The 23,143-nt window shown below is 49.1% G+C and overlaps 1 protein-coding gene across 3 annotated transcripts in view; it reads left to right on the forward strand.

Annotated features, from left to right (window-relative positions):
* The window catches only part of UNC5A (unc-5 netrin receptor A), an 86,349-nt gene that overhangs the window by 58,935 nt on the left and 4,271 nt on the right, over positions 1 to 23,143 (forward strand). The window contains exons 1-11 of one of the 3 annotated variants that reach the window (XM_033140427.1): positions 8,015 to 8,147; positions 10,746 to 10,967; positions 11,393 to 11,536; positions 11,803 to 11,906; positions 12,356 to 12,536; positions 13,437 to 13,604; positions 14,367 to 14,531; positions 16,600 to 16,788; positions 19,166 to 19,465; positions 20,095 to 20,182; positions 21,806 to 21,974. In XM_033140427.1, the coding sequence (XP_032996318.1) occupies positions 8,123 to 8,147; positions 10,746 to 10,967; positions 11,393 to 11,536; positions 11,803 to 11,906; positions 12,356 to 12,536; positions 13,437 to 13,604; positions 14,367 to 14,531; positions 16,600 to 16,788; positions 19,166 to 19,465; positions 20,095 to 20,182; positions 21,806 to 21,974 (1,755 nt within the window). In that variant the 5' untranslated portion in view covers positions 8,015 to 8,122. Of the gene's footprint in view, positions 1 to 8,014; positions 8,148 to 10,745; positions 10,968 to 11,392; positions 11,537 to 11,802; positions 11,907 to 12,355; positions 12,537 to 13,436; positions 13,605 to 14,366; positions 14,532 to 16,599; positions 16,789 to 19,165; positions 19,466 to 20,094; positions 20,183 to 21,805; positions 21,975 to 23,143 lie in introns of those variants that run through there. The other 2 variants (XM_033140426.1, XM_033140428.1) reach the window with 2 other exon arrangements.

Consider the following 23,143-nt stretch of genomic DNA (forward strand, 5'->3'; position numbering starts at 1 on the left):
TGTAAAAGCATTATTTACAACAGTGTGTGAGGGCACCACAGAGGTGGAAGCTGAGGCAGCTCTGCTCTTGTGGGAGCTGGTCAGAAGGGGAAGGCCTGGGCCCTGCCCTGCCCATGTCCCGGCCCTTCGCCTTGTCCTCCATTGTGTTCTGGGCCTGATGAAGCACTGGTGGCAGCAGGGGGCTGCGGTGGTGGGGCTGCATGCAGCTCCCTGCCATGGAAAACAAAGCCAGCGCTTGATTTGAGATGGAATTTGCCCCTTGTATATTATTCCAGCAGTTCAGAAATAATTTCCACTTACTCACAGATGATGATTCTATATTTAATCTCTCCTCTCTCGGATGAACATAAAATGCCAGTTTCTACATCTCTGCAATTTCTCACTGTTTAGTCAGCCAGTCTTTCAGTGGCAGCGAAAGAGACTTCCTTGCCTTAGCCATGATGGTTTTTTCTGCTGTCAAAAGGTTTAATAAACAATTCTTACCCTCTTGGCATGCATCACTCAAATAAGCCAGAGCTTCTTATCTGCACATTTGACGGAAGGTTTTGTTGTTATATTTCCATTGTGAGTCAGACCCTCCCCCTCCAAAGCTCTAACATTTAGCTCTTCCTCCAATGGATGGGGTTCTCTGTCTTCTTTCTTGCCCACGCTAGACTAGGGGGTTGCAAGACTTTCTCTCATTCCCTCTAGCTGTAATTCTAGGGGTTGCCAGAAGATTCTGGAAAATCTCTTCCCTTTGCAGAGCCCAGGTGAGAGTGAGTTTGAGGTGACAGCTCAGTGGGATCCATGGGGCTGAGCTGTGGAGTAGAAGCTTATTTCTAGACAATGAGATTCTTTCCTTCCCTCCAAGGGAATAACTGTTTGCTGGGGGCCACAGTTATAACTGTGTGCTACTTGCAAAATCACCATCCTCTGGATTCAGTCTCACAAAACCATCTCTTCTTCTTCTTCTTCTTCTTCTGCCGCCAGAAGAACTGTTGGCATATGTCAGTGGATCTGCTAATTTTGACATCATTTAGATATGGATTTTCGAAGTCTACATAGAGGTTTGGCTTTGAATGCAATGCAATGGAATGGAATGGGTGATGGACACAAAATGGTTGCAGAGGCAAGGGCTAATGAACCATGCAAAATGGAGATGGGGCCCATCTTTGGGGGGGCTTTAGTATGGCCTGGTCACTGATGGTGGACAAATGGGAAGTAACATCAGTTTGTCTCAAAGCCCTTTGTTCCAAGCACCTGAAATGTACCTGGAGTTAGATCTTCAGCAGAAACTAGTTTTTACCTGGCAGTGTGTGTGTGAAGGAAGACCTGGCGGGGTCATCTTGTGTTTTAAGAATGACTTTGCTTTCGCTTTGGGACTGGTACTACTTGCACTGTGGACTTGCTTCTGTGGCCCTGTAATACCCATTCAGCCTTTACAGATTAGTAAGTAAAAAATAATGATTACAACATCACAAGTCTCTAGGGCTCTTTTCTTCAAAGGAAGCTGCCTATGTAAAAGCTGCTCTGAGCATTTTTAGACAAAGAATGCTGGACTAGATAGACCTCAGTCTGATATAACAGGCTGGTTAAGAACCCGAGGACAAGTACAAATATTATATTTTTGTGGCGGCTTCCCTCTTTATAGCTGTCTTCAGATTGTTTATAGCTCTCTTCAGTCTCATCATTATGCTTGGGGTAGATTCCCATTTACATCTAGTTAGTTGCTTCTAGCAACAGTTTAGCTGCCTATTAATTTTTTTATATCCTACCTTTCCTCCAAAGAGCTCCAGGTGACATATTTGGTTCTCTTCCCCTCCACCACCCGCCCCTGAGGCTAAGCTGAGCAAGAGATTACCCTGCGACCTGCCTGGCAAATGAGGATGTGTGAGCCAGGGTCTTCCCAGTCCTAGCCCAACCTTTTAGCCCAGGGGTACTGAAGGAGATACCGGTATCTCCCCAAACCCTCTCTGGCCAAGTTGGACAGACGGGAAGAATCACCTATCAGTGATGGCAGGTAACCTTTTTTGCCTACGGGGGTCTTCAGAAGTCCCTATCAAAGGACTCTCTCAAGCTGCACTTTGAAAGAGCTTCAGGACATCTGACAACCAGCTGATTGTTGAGTCTCCAGAAGCTGCTTTTGAAAGGACGGGCACTTTGAAACGGACTTCTGAAGAACTGAGAAGTCAATCCAGTCTAGCACATATTTTAGTGCAGAAGCCCCAAGGAATAGCCACATGATCATTAAGGGGGTCCAGCAAATTCAAGAAGTACAGTGATGCCTGCAAGGTATTCAAGAGCTGGAGGTGTCTTGGTGGGGCATGGGGGGTGTCATATGAAGGCATATAGTGAATGTGTGCACATTCTGAAATTTGCAGGTGAGAACAGGACATAAAAGAAATGCAAGCACAACAGTTGTGTATGCGAAGGATGCACTGGTTTATTTTGCATTTATGTCCCACCTTCCTTCCGTTCCATGATGGAAACCAAGGTGGCATACTTTGGGTTCCCAGAGGAGTCTCCCTTCCAGGCACTGATCAAAGCCAGAACTGCTTGGCTGCAGCAAGGTGCTCACCTCATGTGCTTTTAGGCCGAATGCCAGGAGTCCGAGAGGTGCTTGGGGCGGAGCGTGAAGGGAGCTCAGGAAGTCATGAGCCACTGGGAGACAGGCAAGTGAGTCCAGGGATATTTGCATTGAACATGCGAAAAGTCTGGCAAGGAGAACCTGTAGGAAGCATGTAGGTGGATCGAAAATCTTGGAAGCCTGACAGGAGTGTGAGGGAAATCACTCCACTATCAGGCTTCCAATCCCTTCTGGCGCAAGTGGGAATTTTGGCATGAGGGGTGCATGTGGGAAGCCCACAGACGAGGACTGGATATGTGGGGGGCTTTGTGGGAGGCAAACGGGTGGGTGTGGAGCATGTGGGGAAGGGGGTATATGTGGGGAGCAGGTGGAAAGTGTGCAGGTGGGCGGGGAGCGGGCGGGGAGCAGGCTCGGCGTTAATTCCCCTGCATTCCATTCTGTTTAATTGCTTATTAAATTCTAAGCAGCCAATTATCAGCAGCAATTACAGCTCCGCGCAGTGACACAATCGCCGCTTTAGCATTTGTTAATCAAATGCTTATTTAGGAGTCCGCTTTATTAGCTGTTGTTGGAAGGAGAGCCCAGTCCCTGAGGCTGGGGGAAGGGAGCTTCAGGGTTCCCCCCCTCCCCACATTCTCTTGCCTTCCATGATGTGCCTTAACTCTTCTCTCCCTCTGGGTTTCAAATGCCTCTTCTCCTGAGATGCGCCAGATAGGCAGCCCAATCATCCAGAGTGTGTAGAAGCCAAAGCAGCCGCCGCCATTTGGTGCCTCTCCATGATGGCATCGGTTCAGGACACTGGGAATGAAGTGTTCATGCACCCATCACTGGGGGCCGTGACTCAGTGGCAGAGCCCATGTTTTGTACATAGAAGATCCCAGTTTCAATCCAGGTGGAAGAATCCGCCATGCAGCAGACTGAAGCAAGCTGATTCTGGAGGCCAAGCAGGGAGTGGGGGGAATAAATGAGGCAGGAATTTAATGTCTGCATAGCAAGACTTTTAAAAAGTGATGGCTAGGGCATCCTTTGGGATCTGCTTCAGCTAAAGTCTTAGTCCAGTGGTGAAGATCCGGTAGCAGGTGATGGGGAAAGCCATTCCTTGGAAAGCTGATGCCAGTCAATGAACAAAGAGTCTGACCTGGTATAATCCTGTTTCCTATATTCCTATGATCTGGAGTAACGCACCTGTGAAACTCTGCTTTATACAGCCGGAAGAAAGGGCCTCGGGGATCCTGACAGAAAACAACAACCCCTGCCCCCAGTCTAGCCAATGGCATTATTGAACATTCACTTTGAGTGCTGTAGCTGCATTGCCTTGGGGAAGGGCCCTGTCTCATTTCAGTCACATCCAGGTAGCCGCAACCAATCGGGGACAAGGAGATTGCCCAGTCAAGAGGCAGGAGGATGAGATAGGCAGCTACTGGCAACTAATTGGCTCTCTTTTTGCAATAACGGTACATGTTTTATGCATCTGGGCATGAAAATAACCATTCCAGATATGAACAGAGAGATGGGCAAAATGTACAAAGAGATCGTCCTTGTAAGTGTGTGGTGTAGAAATTGAGTGCATGATTTGATGGTATGTCTGTTCCAGGTCAGCACTGAAACGTGTGTGTGTACCCGTGTGATTCATTGGCTTACAATCAGAGTGATTAAATAGACTCTCACATAAACAAAATGTCAATCTAGGACCCTCTTAAGGGCAAGTGAAGGAAGGATGTTGTTTCTTTTAAACATGCAAGAAATTTCAGTTCAATAAACAAAACTACTGCTATGTATAATTAGAGGGGGAAATGTATTTCTCTTCAGTTTCGCTTGTCTACCAAGTAATCCCTAAGACAGCAACACCCTACAGCCAACGTGGCTTTGGAGGGGGAATTCAAATCTCATCCATGCTAAAGACCCAAATTATAGGAATGCATTGGCACTGATATTAGCTGTGCACTATCATTTTTTGTGATTACAATGGTACCTTCGTTCTCGAACTTAATCCTTTCCAGGAGTCCATTTGACTCCCGAAACCATTTGAAAACCAAGGCATGGCTTCTGATTGGCTGCAGGAGCCTCCTGCACTCAAGTGGAAGCCGCGACGGACGTTTGGTTTCCGAAAAGCGTTCGCAAACCGGAACACTTACTTCTGAGTTTGCGGCGTTCAAGAGCCAATTTTTTCAACAACAAAACCATTTGAGAACCAAGGTACCACTGTACTATTAGCAGTAGGTAGAAAGGCTTAGCTATGGAGGTTTTACCCTGAAATGCTCGTTTTGGATATGGACTGGAAGAATTTTATTTATAAAACTTATACCCCACCATAGGAAATCAAGTCAGCTAATGAAATCAAGCAAACAAATATCATATACACACTCATTCAAAACAGCAAGAATAATAAACCCCGTGTTAATATAATAAGCCAAAAATAATGACTGTCATTATGAGACCGATGAATAACATAGAATAAAAAAAAAAATTCTGGGAACAGCAGTCAAACTGCAAGTAGCAATATCAATTAAATCACATAGTATTTATGAAGATCCAAGTTTCACCAACTGCTGAAAACATTATTATAGCACCTTGGGGGCCTTGGCAGAAAGGTGGTAAATAATTGCAAAAAAAACAAACAAATAAGAGTGCCAGGGCCTGACTGATCTCAGCTGGCAGGGCGTTCCACAGGGTGAGTGTCACTGAAGAAAAAGCCCCATGTGCGGCAGCTAAGCTGTTTGCTTCACAGAGTCAATGAATCTGGAGCAGTGTGTCAGGTGATGACCAGAGCATGCAGGGAGAACCATATGGAAGGAGGTTGGTCCTTCAGAAAAAAAAAACATATTGAAGGTTCTTTTTAATCAGCTTTGCTGCAGGGAGAAAGGAGCTAGTATGCTGATGCGGCTGTGTATTGCATGTGCACTTTGCAGGTCTTCATTCAGAGATGAAAACTGTCCTTTGAAACTATCCACACGGCAAGAGGGGGTGCAGCAATTGAGCCAGCATCATTCCTGTTCCACTACTCCCTTTGCACCTCCCTCTCTTCTGCTGGAGGGAGGGCAGAAAGATCCCTGCTTCCATGTCAGTAGGAAAGGAGAATGCATATCTCAGCCCCACCAATTAATGCTAATCTTCAATTAAAGCTTTTGTTTATTGATCAATTGATCATATTGATTTAAGCTTGCAGTGTATAGTGTATTGGACTGAGAGACCTGAGCTGTCTTAGGGTCCCACTCAGCTGCAGATTCTCTTTCTCTCTCTCCAGTCATAAGCAAGTTGTTATTCCTTGGCCTCAGTTCATGATCTGCCCAATGGAAATTTTAAAAATGACTACCTCACAAGATTCTTGGATGCATAATGACCAAATAGATTCTTGTTATTTTTGCTTATTATAGATTTATCCCAAAATGGTCAAAGGCCTGGAAACGATGCCTTATGAGGAACGGCTTAGGGAGCTGGGTATGTTTAGCCTGGAGAAGAGGTTAAGGGGTGATATGATAGCCATGTTCAAATATATCAAAGGATGTCATATAGAGGAGGGAGAAAGGTTGTTTTCTGCTGCTCCAGAGAAGCGGACACGGAGCAATGGATTCAAACTACAAGAAAGAAGATTCCACCTAAACATTAGGAATAACTTCCTGACAGTAAGAGCTGTTCGACAGTGGAATTTGCTGCCAAGGAGTGTGGTGGAGTCTCCTTCTTTGGAGGTCTTTAAGTGGAGGCTTGACAGCCATCTGTCAGGAATGCTTTGATGGTGTTTCCTGCTTGGCAGGGGGTTGGACTGGATGGCCCTTGTGGTCTCTTCCAACTCTATGATTCTATGATTCTTTTCACCCAGGAGTTCAGGGTGTCATACGCAGGTTCTCACAACAACCCTGTGAGGTAGGTTAGGCCAAGAGATAACAACTTGTCCAGGTCAGCCAGTAACTTAGTGTCATACATAGGGATTTGAACCTGGGCTTCTCTGGTCTAAGGGTCAAAGAAGATGTGATAGCAGAAAGACTTTGATCAGATTTCTAGCAGTCCCGTCCCCCGTTTAAGGGGGACCGATTCTGAAAAGATGGTCCTCTCTTGGAATTGCTACTCTCCTTATGGGGCAAAACATAAAAAGTAACATACAGTGATCAGGTGTATGTGCAAAGAGTTGGGAATAATATTGCTTTATTATTTTGTTTGCTAGTTGACTAATGCCAAATGATCTTTAGGTGACACACAACAATTCTAAAACTTGCAAAATTTTAGAACAACAAAGATAAAACAACGTTATAACATTTCACCGACCACCCCACCCCAAAACCAACAGCTCAAATTTGAAATAATTAAGGCGCAGGAACTGGCACATCACATGCCTGCGAAAAGAGCAGAGTGGGAGCACAATGCACTGAAACTGCTCCTATCCAATTTGGTGTGTGGATGAGAGGTAGCAAAGGGTAGGTCAATTAAGGCATGGGAACTACCTGCATATTACAAATAAATCTAGATACACCAGGAAGCTTAGGAGGTACGGTAGTGGTGGTGATGGTAGTTGTTGATCATGCCGCTGCAGATCCTTAAGGCACGAGTTGGACCAGGGGAGGAGGAAAGCAGCAGACTGGCCTGGGGCCATGGAGTAAAGAAGCAAGTGGGGAAGAGGGTGAATCTAAGGGCGGATCCACAACATACATTTGTTTGCAAAGTTTTAAAGTAATTATTTCATTTTATAATGTATATAAAACGAGAGAGAACGGTTATAACAGCAGACGGAAATTAAAAGATGAAAAACAAAACTATAAAAAGGCACGTAGAAGATGACCAGTTGCACGTGGGTTAAAATCACGAAGTCCAAGTAAAGACTATCGGTAATCATAGTTTGTTAAGGTTGCTTGGAACGGTAGCTCGGTGAGGAGGGAAACTACCGTTCTTAGGCTTCTTTGGGGGAAGTCATGTGCTGTAAATGTGCACTGCAACGGGTGGGACGGAAAGATGAGTAAAGGAAGAAGTCAGGTGCCGAGGAGGACAGGACACCCCTGTAGCAGTCTTCAGTGGTGGTGTGCAGTACAAGACGGCACTTGGGCGGCTGCCGCTTATCTCATCATTGTAATGCTGCAGGAGTGAAAATCCCATCTTCTTGCGCGCAACCCTAAGAGGTGCGGAAGCCTGCGCTGCGCTAAACCGGCCCTTCCTGCTGAGGAGGAAGGGAGCAGCAGCAGCAGCAATGGCAGAGCTTCCGAGGGGGCTCTTGAAATGGGATGCAGAAGGGCCCGGCGAGGAGAAGCGCCAGCTGCTAGGAAGGGGGCCCGTCCGAAAGGGGCTAGAGAAGCGGCCACGGGAAGTCCCCGCGTGTTTTGCTCAGGCTCGCCGAAATCCTGCTCCTGCTGCCTGCCAGAGGAGCAGCGCGGGGCCTCCATTTCGCCGCGGCCTGTTTGCCTCCGCGAGCAGGCCTTCGCCGCCCTCCCCGCACGGGCCACGGGGCCGGAGCTGGAGGAGGCCTCGGGGTTGCCTGCGGTGGCGCTGCCCTTGCGGAAAGAGGCGCCTCGAGGCCCGGCGAAAGCGCGGCTGGGAGGCGGAGGGGAGGGAGCGGGATCAGCTCAGCGTGGCATGACGAGACGAGGCCCCCGGAGAAGTGAGCTATGTCCCTTATTGGTCACACTACATTTCTTTTTCATTAGCAGTTAAATGCAGACATGAGGGATCGGCGCAGGTTCACTGGGCGCGCGCCGTGCGGCATTTCCGGCCGTGATGGATTAGCCCCGGTGGAGGCGGCGGCGGGGACGAGGGCGGGAAGGGGGGGGAGAGCCTGCTGTCAGCAGCCCCAGCTGTGGACGCCTGTCATGGCGGGAGGTTGGGGGGGGAAGACGACACCGTGACACAAATCTCAGCAAATAGGAAGGACCGGGAGAAGAACCAGGGCCTCGCATTAGGGTCCAGGGATAAGGGCTCAGTGGCACATGAGATGGGACAGGCTGTTTGGGGAGTAATTTGGTTGTATATATCACAGGCAACCAAGGGACCCAGGTGGCGCTGTGGGTTAAACCACTGAGCCTAGGGCTTGCCGATCAGAAGGTCGGCAGTTCGAATCCCTGCCACGGGGTGAGCTCCCGTTGCTTGGTCCCAGCTCCTGCCCACCTAGCAGTTCGAAAGCACGTCAAAGTGCAAGTAGATAAATAGGGACCGCTCCAGCGGGAAGGTAAACGGCGTTTCCGTGCGCTGCCCTGGTTCGCCAGAAGCAGCTTTGTCATGCTGGCCACATGACCCGGAAGCTGTCTACGGACAAACGCCGGCTCCCTCGGCCTATAGAGCGAGATGAGCGCCGCAACCCCAGAGTCGGACACGACTGGACCTGATGGTCAGGGGTCCCTTTACCTTTTACTATCACAGGCAAGTGTACCTATTGGCATTTCCCCGTTGTGTCTGCTAGTTGCCGCCACATTCTCCCCATGTATGTGTTTGGCTGGTGAGCACTACTGGCTTTCATGTTTTGTGAATGAGTCTGGAACCATCCTCAGCAAACACTTGTGCTTCAGAAATTCTGGAATTGTAGCATCCAGGCATGTGGGCGAAGCAGAAGAAAATGTAGTGTTTTAAGCATTTGCATATACATTTTAGATGATAGGGCAATTGACATTTTGAAGGGAAAGGTTCCAGAATCCTTAAGTGTCAGACAAACTGTGTGCTGACCCCCCCCCCCCACTGAAGTGGCTTGTAATCTCTATGTTAGCATTTATGTATTTTTTTTTAAAAAAGTGTTATCAGCGTCATTCTAGCCCACCCCATTCCCAGGACAGCCAGCAATGTGATATTTTACTGCAAAATCGCATCGCTTTAACCTCATTTGTGCTATCCCAGCTCAACACAGGCCAGTGACAAATGGGAAGCAAGTGCAAACATTGTGAAGATTTTTACCTAACACATATTGGAGGCTATGTGGGTTGGCTCTAGTGAGACAGAAGGCGGAGGGTTCTAGCTCTCCATATCTGGAGCAATGTGAGCTACATCTAATAATTGGTTTTATCTGAGCTGATCACCAGATTGGGCTTCCCGTTCCTCAGGTGTAGGAAGCTGAATTTAAGGCATAGAGGAGGGAGTTTAAACCTGAGCACTGTTTCTGTCCATACATCACGGGCTGCCCACTTGTCCCAGTAAGAAACTAAAAGGGTGTTTTTAGACTCAAGTTTAAATTTAAGAAGGAACCCCAAGTTCATCCAGGAACAGTATTAACAAAGCAATGAGATGAGATGGGGGGTGATTGTAGGTTAAAGCCAAAGGGCATTGCTAGTATTTTGCTTGGGAACATGCACACAGCCAAGTATCACAATTGTTAGTAGCGTCAGGCATAACCAAAAGTTATTCCATATTGTGAACAGTCAGGAAGTAAAACAAACCTACACACAATCAATCAGCACCTGCTTCACATGCAGAAGGCCCTGGGTTAAGTCACTGGCATCTCTACCTGGGGCTGGGAGAGTGTAGGCAGTTTTGAACTAGATGACCTAGTGGTCTGACTCAGTATAAGGCAGCTTCCAACTACCACACCATCTGTAAGTGTGCATTCCTGTTGAAGTCAGTATCTAGAACTATCGCCTCTGATTATCCCTGTTAATACACAAGCGTGGGATGATGTATCATGTGGCATTGTAATGCTCTTAACTTACTCCTCTGAAAGTGTTTTCTGACATCTCCCACCGGCCTCTTAAACTCTTAAAAGAGTTACTGGTAAATGTCAAATGGTGGTGAGCTTTTGACACTTGCCGGAGCATACACTTGTCCAATAAAGAGAAAGTACCTGGGGGGGGGGCGCATTCTGTTGGCCCTTACCCCCAGTGATGTTTGGTTGGATGCAGCAGGACTGAGAACATGGCCATCTGAGTTGGCTGTGGGGACAGCAGCATGGCTGAGAGCTCTTGCTGCAGTTGCTTTCATTAATGTTACAGACCAATTAACTGTGTAATTAGCCGAGATCCCCAAAGAGCTGCTGCTGCTCTGATTACAGTGAAGGAGAGTTGAAGCCTTGCCCTTTAACTGAAGAAGTTTGATCTTAGAGGACTGCGGGGTTTGGTGGCCAGCAGAGCAAAGGCGTTTTGCATGTACTGATTTAACCTTGAGGTTTGGAATGAAATCCACCTACGCAAAGCCCATTGTGGAAGCCTGACTCCTCATGGCCTCTGTGAATGTTGTGGTTGCTAGTTGTGCCAGTTTCTAACCCCCTCTCCTCTCTGCCCAGGTGCCCAGCAGAGTGCCACGGTGCCCATCCCTTTGCCTGGCTCTTCCTCTGACCTGCTCCCTCACTTCCTGCTGGAACCGGAGGATGTTTACATTGTCAAAAACAAACCGGTGACGTTGGCCTGCAAGGCCACGCCTGCCACCCAGATCTACTTCAAGTGCAATGGCGAGTGGGTGCACCAGGGCGACCACATCATACAGCGCAGCATGAACAAAACCACGGGTGAGTGCTGGAAGGGGTGGGGCATCAAAGGGCAGCAGAGGAATCTTGTTTTTATGGCTGCAGGGCCGACGCTCGGCTCCTGTCCCACTGCTGACCTGGAGTTAGGAGGCCTCCTATTTACACTGTTAGCATGGCTTTTGTGTTTCTTTGGCTGCTGTGGTCTCCTGAGATTTCACTAGAGATTTCTCACACGCTTCTGAGCATATATTTGCAACATTCAGAGCCAGAGACATATTTGGGTCCCCCCCCCCATTTTCTCATGATACTTGAGGTTCTCTGGAAACTGAACACAGCAGCGTTCTGCACACTTACTGCACTTCCACAGAATTGTGACACCCATGCATGTAGAGCTCCTCCACCCACTGATCTCTCCCCCCCTTCCCTGCTTTCCACCTTTGCCTCTTTGCCCCCTGGTGTTTTGGCAGGCCTGCCCCTCATGGAAGTGCGGATCGACATCTCACGGCAACAGGTGGAGAAGATCTTTGGCTTGGAAGAGTACTGGTGCCAGTGTGTCGCCTGGAGCACGTCTGGCACCACCAAGAGTCAAAAGGCCTACGTGCGCATTGCTTGTGAGTGGCGCCCTGCTTACCATCCTGTCTGCTCAGGGGACCCCTCTAGGACTTCAAGCCACCCATCGTCCCTCTCCTAGAGCCTCATTGTCATTCCCCCCACCTACAGCTGAAAATCAGAGCCTGTTCTTTCATGTCTGAATCTACTACGATCAATTGGCCGCTCATGTTGGCAGGGAGCAGACAAGGCTGTGGCCTAGTATGACCGGGGGGGGGGGGGTCTTCGATGTCATCTTGACAGCGCTCTAAGCCTCTCTTCTTTCTAGATCTGCGGAAGAATTTCGAGCAGGAGCCCCTGGCCAAAGAGGTCTCCATTGAGCAGGGAATTGTGTTGCCTTGCCGCCCTCCAGAGGGGATCCCACCAGCTGAAGTGAGTACTGGCCCTGCATGCTTAATCCTGGGCAGTACTGAGGGAGCCATTGGGGAGAACGGTTGAGGAAGCCCACCAGTAGCACAAAACCAAACCAAACCACTTCATGGGGACCACCCGACGTTGGAACCCGCATCTCACCAGTGTTGGCTTTGCCACCCTGCAGTTCCTGCAGACGATCTAGGTTGTGTTCGTGGCAGCCCATTCGCCCTCACCCTCATTGCAGCCACTTGATTGACACCGGCCTGTCTCTCTGCAGAGCTCATTAACGCACATTTCGGAGCCTCCCTGGGCTGCACTGGTGCTGAGTGGCCTGTCAATCTCTGTCCCTCACTAGGTCAGTGCCAGAATGTGTTTTCTTCTGAGACGCGTTGCAGTCACAGTGTCCTTAAAGGCTACGCGGCCTGACCCAATCCTCCTGCCCCATGTGTGGCTTGTGTCTCCCCAAGGTTGAGTGGCTGCACAACGAAGACCTTGTGGACCCAGCACTGGACCCCAACTTCTACATCACGCTGGAGCACAGCCTGGTGGTGAAACAGGCCCGCCTGGCGGACACGGGCAACTATACCTGCGTGGCCAAAAACATTGTGGCCCGTCGCCGCAGCTCCCCTGCTGCTGTCACTGTCTATGGTAGGGCCCCACCAGATGATGGGATGGGTGGTCCCCAGTAAAGGGGAACCAATGGGCGAACATCAGGTCTCTCCATAAGTCTTATGGGTTGGGGGCAAGGGCAGGAATCTGGTTTCTTTGGAGGCTTGGCTGTAGCTCAAAGGGGAAGATGGAGCAGTGACAGGGCCGGCTCTACCATTAGGCAGAATGAGGGAGCTGTCTCAGGCAGCAGATGCTGGTGCAGAGGTGGGGAGTGGCTGCCTGGTGTTAGGGAACAAAGCTGGGTGTGCATCTAAGATCACTTGCTGCCCTCAGATGGGGTGGGGGATGCTAGCCCACTGCCAGCACTGAAGGAAGATTTGAACTGCCGGAGCCAGCCAGTTTTCGTAAAAGCAAACGGGAAGAGTTTTGTGTGGAGGCCAGCTTGTCCTTCCCTTTGGGCAGCACCGTTTCTTGGGCTGGCCCAACTGTTTTGGGGTGTGATGAAGAGGGGACTTTGCTAAGAACATGCACCTCAAAATGGAGGAAAAATCCATCCTGGAGGGAGAGGGGGGGTGGGTGGGGCAGCCAGGATGTGTCAACATGACGTCGAGAAAGCGATGCTCCTGCAGAATCCCACAGGAGAAAGACCCCCACCCCACCCCCTCCTCCAAGTGTCCGCCCCTCTGCTTGTGACTCCTCCTGCATCCCCCCATGTTTTCCTGTGTATTCTCCCCAAGCTGCACACACATACCAAAAGCAAGAGGGAAGCTCGCACCCCAGAGCCGTCCGTTTTGCCCCAGGAGAACCCTGGAAGCGCTCGGCTCCTTCTCCGGGCCCAGAGAGAGAGCCCCACCTCCCTCCCTCCCTGCTGCCAACGACTGGCCCTCCCAGGGCGCACCGTCTTTGGGAGCTCTAGCTGATGCTGTCCCTTCCCCCCAGTGAATGGCGGCTGGTCGACGTGGACGGACTGGTCAGCCTGCAGCACCAGCTGTGGACGGGGCTGGCAGAAGCGGAGCCGGACCTGCACCAACCCAACACCACTCAACGGGGGGGCCTTCTGTGAGGGCCAGAATGTGCAGAAAAGTTCTTGCGCCACCCTGTGCCCAGGTACTGCCCTGCCACTGCTGCGCACCTGCTCCGGCGGCTCTGTTTTGCTGTGCTCACTCGCACCCTTGGCCCCCGCCCCACCACCCACAGCAGCGGGGGAAGACTCCGAAATCTAACACACCTGAAGCCCAGAGCAGGCTGAGCCACACAAGTCTCCCACTCTCATTCCACTCCAAGCCCCCTTTTTCTGTTTCAGCCCGGAGTTCGCTGCTCACACAGCTTTGCCTGTGCACTATCCCATCACTGTTTGGATGCCCCTTCCTTTCCCCAAAGCAACCTCGAGCCCAGAATGGTGTTCCTGTGTGTTCCTGGGACTTGCTTTTTTCAGTGTCTTCAGCTCTGTTTGAGCTACCGGTCCCAAGAGAGCAGCTGGCCTTTGCCTCGCCTTCCCCTCTTCGCTCTACCTGTCTTCCCCAACCCACCCATGTGTCTGTGTTTGTCCCTTCCCATCTCCGAGCCCCTTCCAAGGCATGTTACAAATATGGGAGGGGCCCCCTTGCCCCATTAGGAGTGGCTTCTGCGGTGGCCAGCAATGGGTCAGCCCTGAGCTACTACTTCAGCCCGGTCCCTCTTCTCTGTACCTGATGTAGCCCAAGAGTGTCTTCTCGACCCACCAAGCTGCTGCAAGCATCCGGCTAGTGAGATACCTGCTTGGGCAAGGCGGGGGGTGGGGAGATAGAATTTATGCTGAGGATGAGGAAACCGTTTGAGATTTGGGATTTTGGCCCCTAAGCCTCTGTACTGCCTCCTCCTGTCTGGCAGTGCCTGGCGGTTGGTCAACCTGGAGCATGTGGTCAGTGTGCGGTGCAGACTGTACACACTGGCGAAGCCGTGAATGCTCTGATCCGGTGCCCCGGAACGGCGGGGACGAGTGCCAGGGGCCTGAACTGGAGACCCGCAACTGCACCAGCGAGTTATGCACTCACGGTGAGTTCCTGCTGCTTTGGGGAAAATATAAGACTCATGTTGCGGGTGGAGATGGAGGGGAGAGGTGCAGGTGGTGGCATGAATTTGACGAGCATCTTCTCTCCGGGGTGGTGGTGGACATAGGCAACTGGTGCTGCCTCCTGTTGCGTAGCTTTTTTTGAGCGACCTTCCGTTGCAGGCTGATTGAGATGTAAGGGCATTGAGGCCTGTCAGTTCTGGTCTGCCTATCTGTCCACGTAGGAACTAGCAGCCGTCTGCCCAGCACAGATGGAATCTCTGCTGCCTGGTTTAGCGTTGCCTCATAGCCACAGGCAAGAAGGCAGAAACCCACCTTGGCAGCAGCACCCCCTGGCCCATGCATCCCGCCACAGGCTCCGTCCCTTAATGAGGAGGCCCCAGAGCTCTCTCCTGAAAGATCACAACTGGTGCGCACTGGCCCAGCAAGCGGGCTGTGTGCCACCCCCACCCCAAGGCAGGAGAGCTCTGTGCTGGCCCTGCCAGGGTGGAAGAGTGAGTGACAGGCCCCATCCTGGCTCATTAACTATCCTAGCTTGTTAGGCCTCCTAGGGGTTTTCTCTTCCTTTTACATCAAATTAACCATTCTCACAGCTGAAATGAAGCAATGGCCCCCTGCCCTCCCCAGGGGGACTCAGGCTGACGGTTTGACCCAGCTGGCAGTGGGGGTGGGGGAGGGATTCAGAGGGACAGCATGGCAAAGTGCTGGTTCACAACACACACACACACACACACACACACACTCAAACTGGTTCATTTGTTCATTCTTCCTCCCTTACATACAATTCCCTGTACATATGTTGCCTCATAAACCAGACTAATGTGTGTGTGTGTTTGCTTCTGTTAACACAGAGGCCTTGTTTGTTCTCTCTGTCGCACCCACATCAGGCCTGCATTCTTTCTTTCCCCCCTTCCCCCTTCGACCCCCACCAACCTGCCTTCTGCTGTACAGAGGCTTCACACAAAGGACAACACACACTCACGCACTCCTGCACAGCTGGGATTTTGGCCATGGAGCTTTGAAGGTTTCTACTTACTCAACCTTCAGAGATCATAAGCAAGATCCCAATTCTCCCAATTAAAGACTGTCTGCCTTTACTTAAGAAATTATGAGATGGGAGCAGAAGGGCTCCCTGTAACCCAAGCTGCAGCCTTACTAACCCTGCCCAAACCAACCTCTGCCACAGAACTTTTCCGACAGAAGCACCCTTTGTGGAAGGCTGCATCTAGTTCTCCCCTACACCACATTTCAGATCCCCTTCCAAATTATTACTTCTAGGAACATAAAGATTTTTTAGCTAACACGCTGGTTCGACAGACAGGGTTATTGTTCTTATGAACAATTAAATGGGCTTGTGTCCCAGGCACGATCTCACACTTACGAGACCCCTTTTCTGTTTCAGTCCTGGGTTCACCATTCACACAGCTTTGCCTGTGCCTCAGCACCCACTGTTCCCCAAAGCAGCTCTTTTCTTTGATAACATGCTGATAACATGGCTGTAGTTATTATAAAAGGGAACCACAACAGATGCTCATAAAATACGCTGCTTGTTTTGAATGTCATCTTGCATTTATCTAAAAAGAGAATCTTATCCTGCCACCACCACCCCGCCTAATTCAGACCCCTGATTCCCAAAGGTATCGCTCATACTTTCCACCCATTCTTCTCCAGTATGGATTTTGCATCATTTTTTAGACAAGAACTTGAAGAAGACTGTGAGTTTAATACTCTGCTCAAAAAGGAGGGGGTTGGATATGTGCCTTTGCACTGAAAGACAGGGAAAGGGCAGAGGTTTGGGGTTGGGTTTTTTTTTTAAGGGATCACAGGTTTTGGTTATCAATTCCTTGATGACCCTCAATGCAAGAAGGCCAAGGGCGTTTCATTCAGTGTCTCTTCCTTGCCTAGAGACGTTGGCGGACTTCCATAGATAATTGCACGCCATGCAGATGAGCGGTGCACTCCTTCTCCAGAAGGAGATGCCGTTATTTTGTACAGGGCAACAACTGCCTCAGAATTGCAAACCTCTCTGTTCTCTCCTGCTTCCCCTTTTAGGAACGAGTGGCTCTGAGGATGTGGCTCTCTATGTGGGCCTGATCGCTGTTGCTGTCTGCCTGGTGCTGCTGCTCCTAGTGGTAACCCTTGTCTACTGCCGCAAGAAGGAAGGGCTGGATTCTGACGTGGCTGATTCTTCTATTCTCACTGCTGGCTTCCAGCCGGTCAGCATCAAGCCAACCAAAGCAGGTGAGCATCACCCCAGTCTTGGGGCATCCCGGGGATTTTTGGAGTCCTGTGCGCACAGCAACCTTCCTGGAGCCACAGTCAGCTGCCAGGTCTCGATGTGGAGACGGTGCTTGTCTCTTCCACGACTGCAGAACGGTTAGGCAAGATACAGCCACAGTGTGTCTTACCTTGTAGCAAAATAGGATGCTGTCCGCCGTTTTAAGAGTCCTGTGACTACTGTGCCAACTCTTAAGGTGCTCTTCAGTTTTCCTCCCCTACTCTGGTTCTCCTTCCTGCTGTCACAAGTGCTACAAAAATAAATAAATACGAAATGGTAGAATTCAACAAACTTCACGTACTAGCTCAAGGGGATTTCCCACCCCTCTATTCCATCTGCACTATTCTCAAATTTATTCCAGAGGGTTGGGGGAAACCCCAGAACAGATGGTTAGAGCTTGGTGCTAATAACGCCAAGATTGCAGGTTCCGTCCCCGTAAGAGACAACTGCATATTCCTGCATTGCAGGAGGTTGGACTATATATGATCCTCAGGGTCCATCCCAACTCTATGATTCAATTCAAGTCAAGTGAGCAAATGGGAAAATTTCTGATAACAGAAGACTAAAACTGTTTAAACACCTACAGTAGGCAGCGTAAGCAGAGGATATCTGCAGAGGGCTACGTAGGAAAAACCACAGACACAAAAAAACCCACCAAAAATCTCTTACAAAATAATTATAGCCAGAGAGTCACCTCTACCCATGCATTTCAACACTACTAAGCATTGCCTTTGCTAAAGAAAGATGCAACACCAGAGGGTTGGAAACATGCCATCTGCATATTTTGTGAGAACCTGATAAATTACCCTTTCCAGTTGCTTCCTGCCAGCCCTCACTGGACTACAGGACACCAACCAGTAAGGGCAGCCCAGCACTGGTCAGAACAGGAGACTGTAACAGGAAGGGTTTTCTAATCACCCCACCCCTGCCCCCAGCTCATCTGCCAGGCATTCTTAACATATTTCTGAACTAGTTAATTAAAGTTGGTTCCCCACTAATCAAGAAACATGAACTTCTAGAGGAAAAGTAGTTGCTGGAATGGAAGATGCAAGACCTTGCTGGCACATCTCTGTCACAATGACTGTCACACCCCCAGGAAGTTAAAAATGTAGGGAACCTATTATGTAATGTAGAAGAAGTCAGTAAAATCAAATGGCCTTGAAGTCATCATAGGTAGTTGTATAGTAAAATGACACTTGTGGATAAGCACATCTTTCATCCTAACCACTCAATTTCTGTCATTTTGGAACTGGTTTATAAAAAACCCACTAGCCTGGTTGGCAAAGCCATGGTCCAAAGGTTTTAGGCCCTAAAACAGACCATGGTTTATTTTGAACACAGAGCTATGGTCTAAAATGGCTGATCATGAATGAGCAGAGTGCTAGAGTGTGCTGCTCTTCCTGCTTGCCTGCTTCCTTCCATGTGTTGCTTAGGAGCTGAAAGAAACCAGATCCCTGGCCTCATATTGCATGCAAACCAGCACTTGTGGTTTTGTTTTTCTCCAAACAAACTATGAGCAGTAACCAAGGTTTTTCCTTAGCTTACTGTTTGTGGTTTGTTGGGAGGGAAACAAACCACAACTGTTAATTTGCATGTAAGACTAAGCCAGTGCTCTGGTTTATTTCCACTGCAAGGCAGCCCAGGAAGGAGAAAGGCAGGCACAAAGAGCAAGGGCTGGTCTGTTTTAAACCATAGCTTCACATACACGTGGACTGGGTCATTTATGAGCATCTAGGTGTAGGTGGAAGAAGTATCCTACCCTCAATCCATCAGCTACTTAACTGTCTCATCACCTCATGATGCGACCTTTGGCCTTTGAAGGTCACCTCTTTGCACCCTGACAAGTGGTGGGGCGTTAAAACGACAACTGTGTCATGCAGCCAGCTCCTTTAGCCATTCGGCGTTTGGATATCCTGCCCAGATGGGTTGTGTGAATTAGCCCAGATTCCTGGGCTCTGCAAGGGAGACTGTACTGCATCTTTAGGAAGCTGTCTCTGGGAAATAAAATACATAACCTTATTAATACAAAAAGTGACGGTTTGAACAGGGATCTTTGTTTCTCGGGTCATTGCAACAGTCTGTTACCCCTGCTGGTTAATGTATTTTGTGCAACATTGTCTGATGAGATGATGTTTTGTGATTAGGCTGCTATCTACCTGAGGTGACTGAAAATACCTGCATTTGCACCTGTAAGCAATATAGGTCTGTATATAGTGCTAAGAATGAACTCTCTTTTCCATTCTGCCTAGAGAAGATCTTTCAATACGTTCAAACAGCACATGTACTTTGACTGGCCCAGTTTGTTGGCTTATTGACATAAATCTCTCTCCTTCTTTGCAGATAACTCCCACTTGCTTACTATCCAGCCTGACCTGAGCACCACCACCATGACCTACCAGGGCTCGCTCTGCCCACGCCAGGATGGACCCAGCAAGTTCCAGATTGGCAATGGGCACCTGCTGAGCCCCCTGGGCAGTGGGCGCCACACCTTGCACCATAGCTCACCCAGTGCGGACCCTGTGGACTTTGTCTCTCGGTTCTCCACCCAGAGTTTCTTCCGCTCCTTGCCCAGGGGTGGTGCCAACATGGCTTATGGAACCTTCAACTTCCTGGGTGGACGTTTAATGATCCCCAACACAGGTGAGATGGGCTGGGGATTTGGGAGGCTGAGCTAGGTAGGGAAATGTGTAGATGCTTTTGATGCTCATAGTTCTCTTCTGGACCAGCACTCAAGCACACACATGCAAGGGACAGAGGCTTCCTGTGTGGCCTGTACAGGAATACAATAAGAGATCATTTTGTGGATAAATTCCAAATATAAAACACATACTGCATAGCTGTCAACTTTTCCCTTTTCTTGTGAGGAATCTTATTTGGAATAAGGGAAAAGTTGACAGCTATGATACTGTATACCATTACCCCACTTTACGGGGAAATTGTCCCGATCTTGAGCAGCCCCTTATTGATACCCAAGGGTCAGCTTGCAAAAGAGAACATGGAATGTTTCTTTCAAGCCTGGACTCATAGGAAGGTCTGCCAAGGGCTAGTCCACCCATGAGGCGACTGCCCCTGGTGTCAGGATTCACAGGGGGAGCAGATCCTGATGTTGATCTTCTCCCCTCGTTATTGGAGCTGACTCTTCCCTCACATCTTCTATGTTGGGGAGCGGGACATCATTTTGGGGTGTGCCTAGGGTGCAGAAATGTCTTGGGCCACCCACAGGCACTGTATGTTGCATCCCCTTGAGCAATAATGTCTGTGTCCTTTAGGTGTCAGCTTGCTCATCCCACCTGATGCCATCCCACGAGGAAAGATCTATGAAATCTACCTGACGCTGCACAAGCAGGAAGATGTGAGGTACCCCTCTTACCCCTGAAATCCTTCAACTATTCCATTAGTGGCCAGTGGGACCCCTAATTTCTCATATACCAATTTGACTCCAGTCCACTGTATGCCTGCCTCGTATGCCCCAGACCAAACCTGTGGCACATAAGTACTCTCCTACAGGTACCTGCAGAATCCACAGGGAGTTCTTGGACAACTGCATCCCGGTAGTCCTTGTCATGCAGATGGGCTGCAAAAATTTGCCTCCACTCATGAGGTGGAGGGAGCAGCATGAATTGAATGCCACTGTGGAAGGTCAGCTACAGCATCCAGAAAGGAAACAAAAGTCTTGACATACGCATTACTCCTCTTGCTGGAAAATTCTCAGTGTAACTCTATCCCTTCAAGATACACAACTCCAGATTATGCCATATGGCATTTCAATCTCTTACCAGGCACACACTTGCCTGAAGGAAACAAAACTGATTGGAAATAGGCAATAGGACTCATCTACTTGTTCTACATGTACAGAGGCTACAGGGCCAGCAGCACCCCAATCCTGAGCATTTTACATCAAAGCTCTAGTAATATAAGTGAAGCACTTCCCACATCATGCCCATAAGACTGAACTATATAATCAACAGAGATCACCCGCCATTTCTAGGCAGATTTCTCTGTCGCAATCTTAACTACATCCTAAAATGCTACCAAGCATGTTTCTGATTTAATGTTTTTGTGCTGGCCCTTGACAACCCACTCTTGCCTGCATCCCTCTGCTCACAGCTGCATCAACAGCAAATGGAGAAAGCATGCTTCTGTCATGGCACATTTAGTGTCAAGAATCCCTTTGGTGCTGGTTGAGGATTGAGGTGGGAGATTTGATTAGGACATCTAAAGCAACCTGGCCTGGAGCATGAAGGATAAGTCATGTTAGCTAAGCGGGTGAGATCTGCCAGCCAGAAAGGACCTTGCCAGGCTGCTCAATGGAGCATCACCCTCTGGCTAGTCATCCTCTAAGGAACTTGACTGCTGCACACTTGTACAATTCCCGCCCCCGCCCTATCCCTGCTCCCTTCCAAAGAAGGATACCTAATGCAACTTATTCGTCTTGGATGTATTCTCAGAAACGTTTTTGGAATTTCCACTTTGCAGATAGCTCCAATAACAGCTGTCTGCCATAAGTGAGGCATTTCCACTTTTTCCATGAGCCTTATGCCAATTCACACAGAGTCCCATCTAGCTCTGCACTGACTACACTGATGGGCAGCAGTTCTCCAGGATCTTCCTGGATTACCCAGAGACGCTGGTGCTTGAACCTGGGACTTTTCTGCAAGTGGATGCTGTGCTACTGAGCCATGATCCTTCCCCATTCCCTTATGTCAGCATCCATTTCTGATGCACTTACTGAAGACTGCCACCTCCAATTCTCTGCTTGAATTGCCAGTGGTACATGCTGACTATAACCCCACCCAGTTTCTCCACTCTGCTTCCACCGCGCAGTGGTGAGAATGCAGATCCTGTTTGCTTTCTGTGCCCATTGGCATGATAACCAAGGGAAACCAGCTAATGGCAATAGTCAGGTGCGTCCATGCTTGACTTTGTATGCCCCTTCTCTTTCCAACTCATGGTTTTCTCTCCCCCCCCCCTTTTTTTTAGGCTGCCCCTGGCTGGCTGTCAGACCCTGCTGAGTCCCATTGTCAGCTGTGGGCCGCCAGGGGTGCTGCTCACCAGACCTGTCATCCTAGCTATGGACCACTGTGTGGAGCCAAACCCAGAGACCTGGAGTCTCCGCCTCAAGAAGCAGTCGTGTGAGGGCACATGGGAGGTGAGTGCTTGGCATCAGGCAGTTGCAAACCAATCTGAAGGCTTTAGGCAAGGCTGTATTGTACTTTTTGCTTTACAAAACAAACAACCTTCTGGGCCAAAGTAACCTAAATTATGAAACCTGCTTAAATTATGCAAATCAGTCATATTGTTCATTATAATTTTTTTGCTTGCTTTGCAAACTCTATACTGTTCCTGCTACCTCTGAGAAAGAGGAGGAACTATGCGTGATGCTGAAGTCTCATCCTTGGGGGGAAACGGAAGTCTTATTCAGCTATCCCTGTGGCTTTCTCAGGACTTGGCCATACACTCTCAAGCATATCTTTGCATCCAGATGTTATAGAAACATGCTTTGTAAAAAGAAAAAATGAAAGCTGGATTCTGCCTCCAGTATTACAACCTTACATTTTTCTCCAGAATTGTAGAATATACACTGCCCTATTTTCAACATTAGCAGAATCCGATGGAGTGTTTACTGCCCAGCACTGGCACATCTGATTCTGATTTGTGTTCTACAATAGAGGCTGTGATGGATCCCTCAGACTAGCTGAGGAGCATAAGACTCTCAATCTCAGGGTTGTGGGCAAACGATTCCTGCATTGCAGGGGGTTGGACTAGATGGCCCTTGTGGTTCCTTCGAACTCTACCATTCTACGATTCCAGCTTGAATGTAGTGCAAGTGTTCCTATATGTGCCTAAAGAGCAATCTTCCTACCCTCTCAAACTCAGTACTTCATCCCTGGTCCTATATACTAGCTGTTTCCTGCTGATACCCCACCCATACAGATTCATGCTCCCTGTGTGTTGGCCAGCTATCCTTGCTTTACAGTGGTACCCCGCTAGACGAATGCTTCGCTAGACGAAAAACTCGCTAGACGAAAGCATTCGTCTAGCGGGAGGCTGCCCCGCTAGACGAAAAAGTCTATGGGGCTGCCTCGCAAGACGAAAAAATTTCGTCTTTTTTTTTTTTCGTTTTTGCGGAGCGCGGCTCCCATTGCCGCTCCGCAAGACGAAAACCCCGCTAGACGAAAATTTTCGCGGGACGAATTATTTTCGTCTAGCGGGGCACCACTGTATTTTTATTTCAGAATTCATAAACTGCTTCAGATTCAAGGAAATACCCAAGCACTATATTTCTAGCATATTAGTCAGCCTTCTTCTTCTGACACC

This window comes from Lacerta agilis, chromosome 2, assembly GCF_009819535.1.
Source record: "Lacerta agilis isolate rLacAgi1 chromosome 2, rLacAgi1.pri, whole genome shotgun sequence".
In the NCBI taxonomy this organism is placed as follows: Eukaryota; Metazoa; Chordata; class Lepidosauria; order Squamata; family Lacertidae; genus Lacerta; species Lacerta agilis.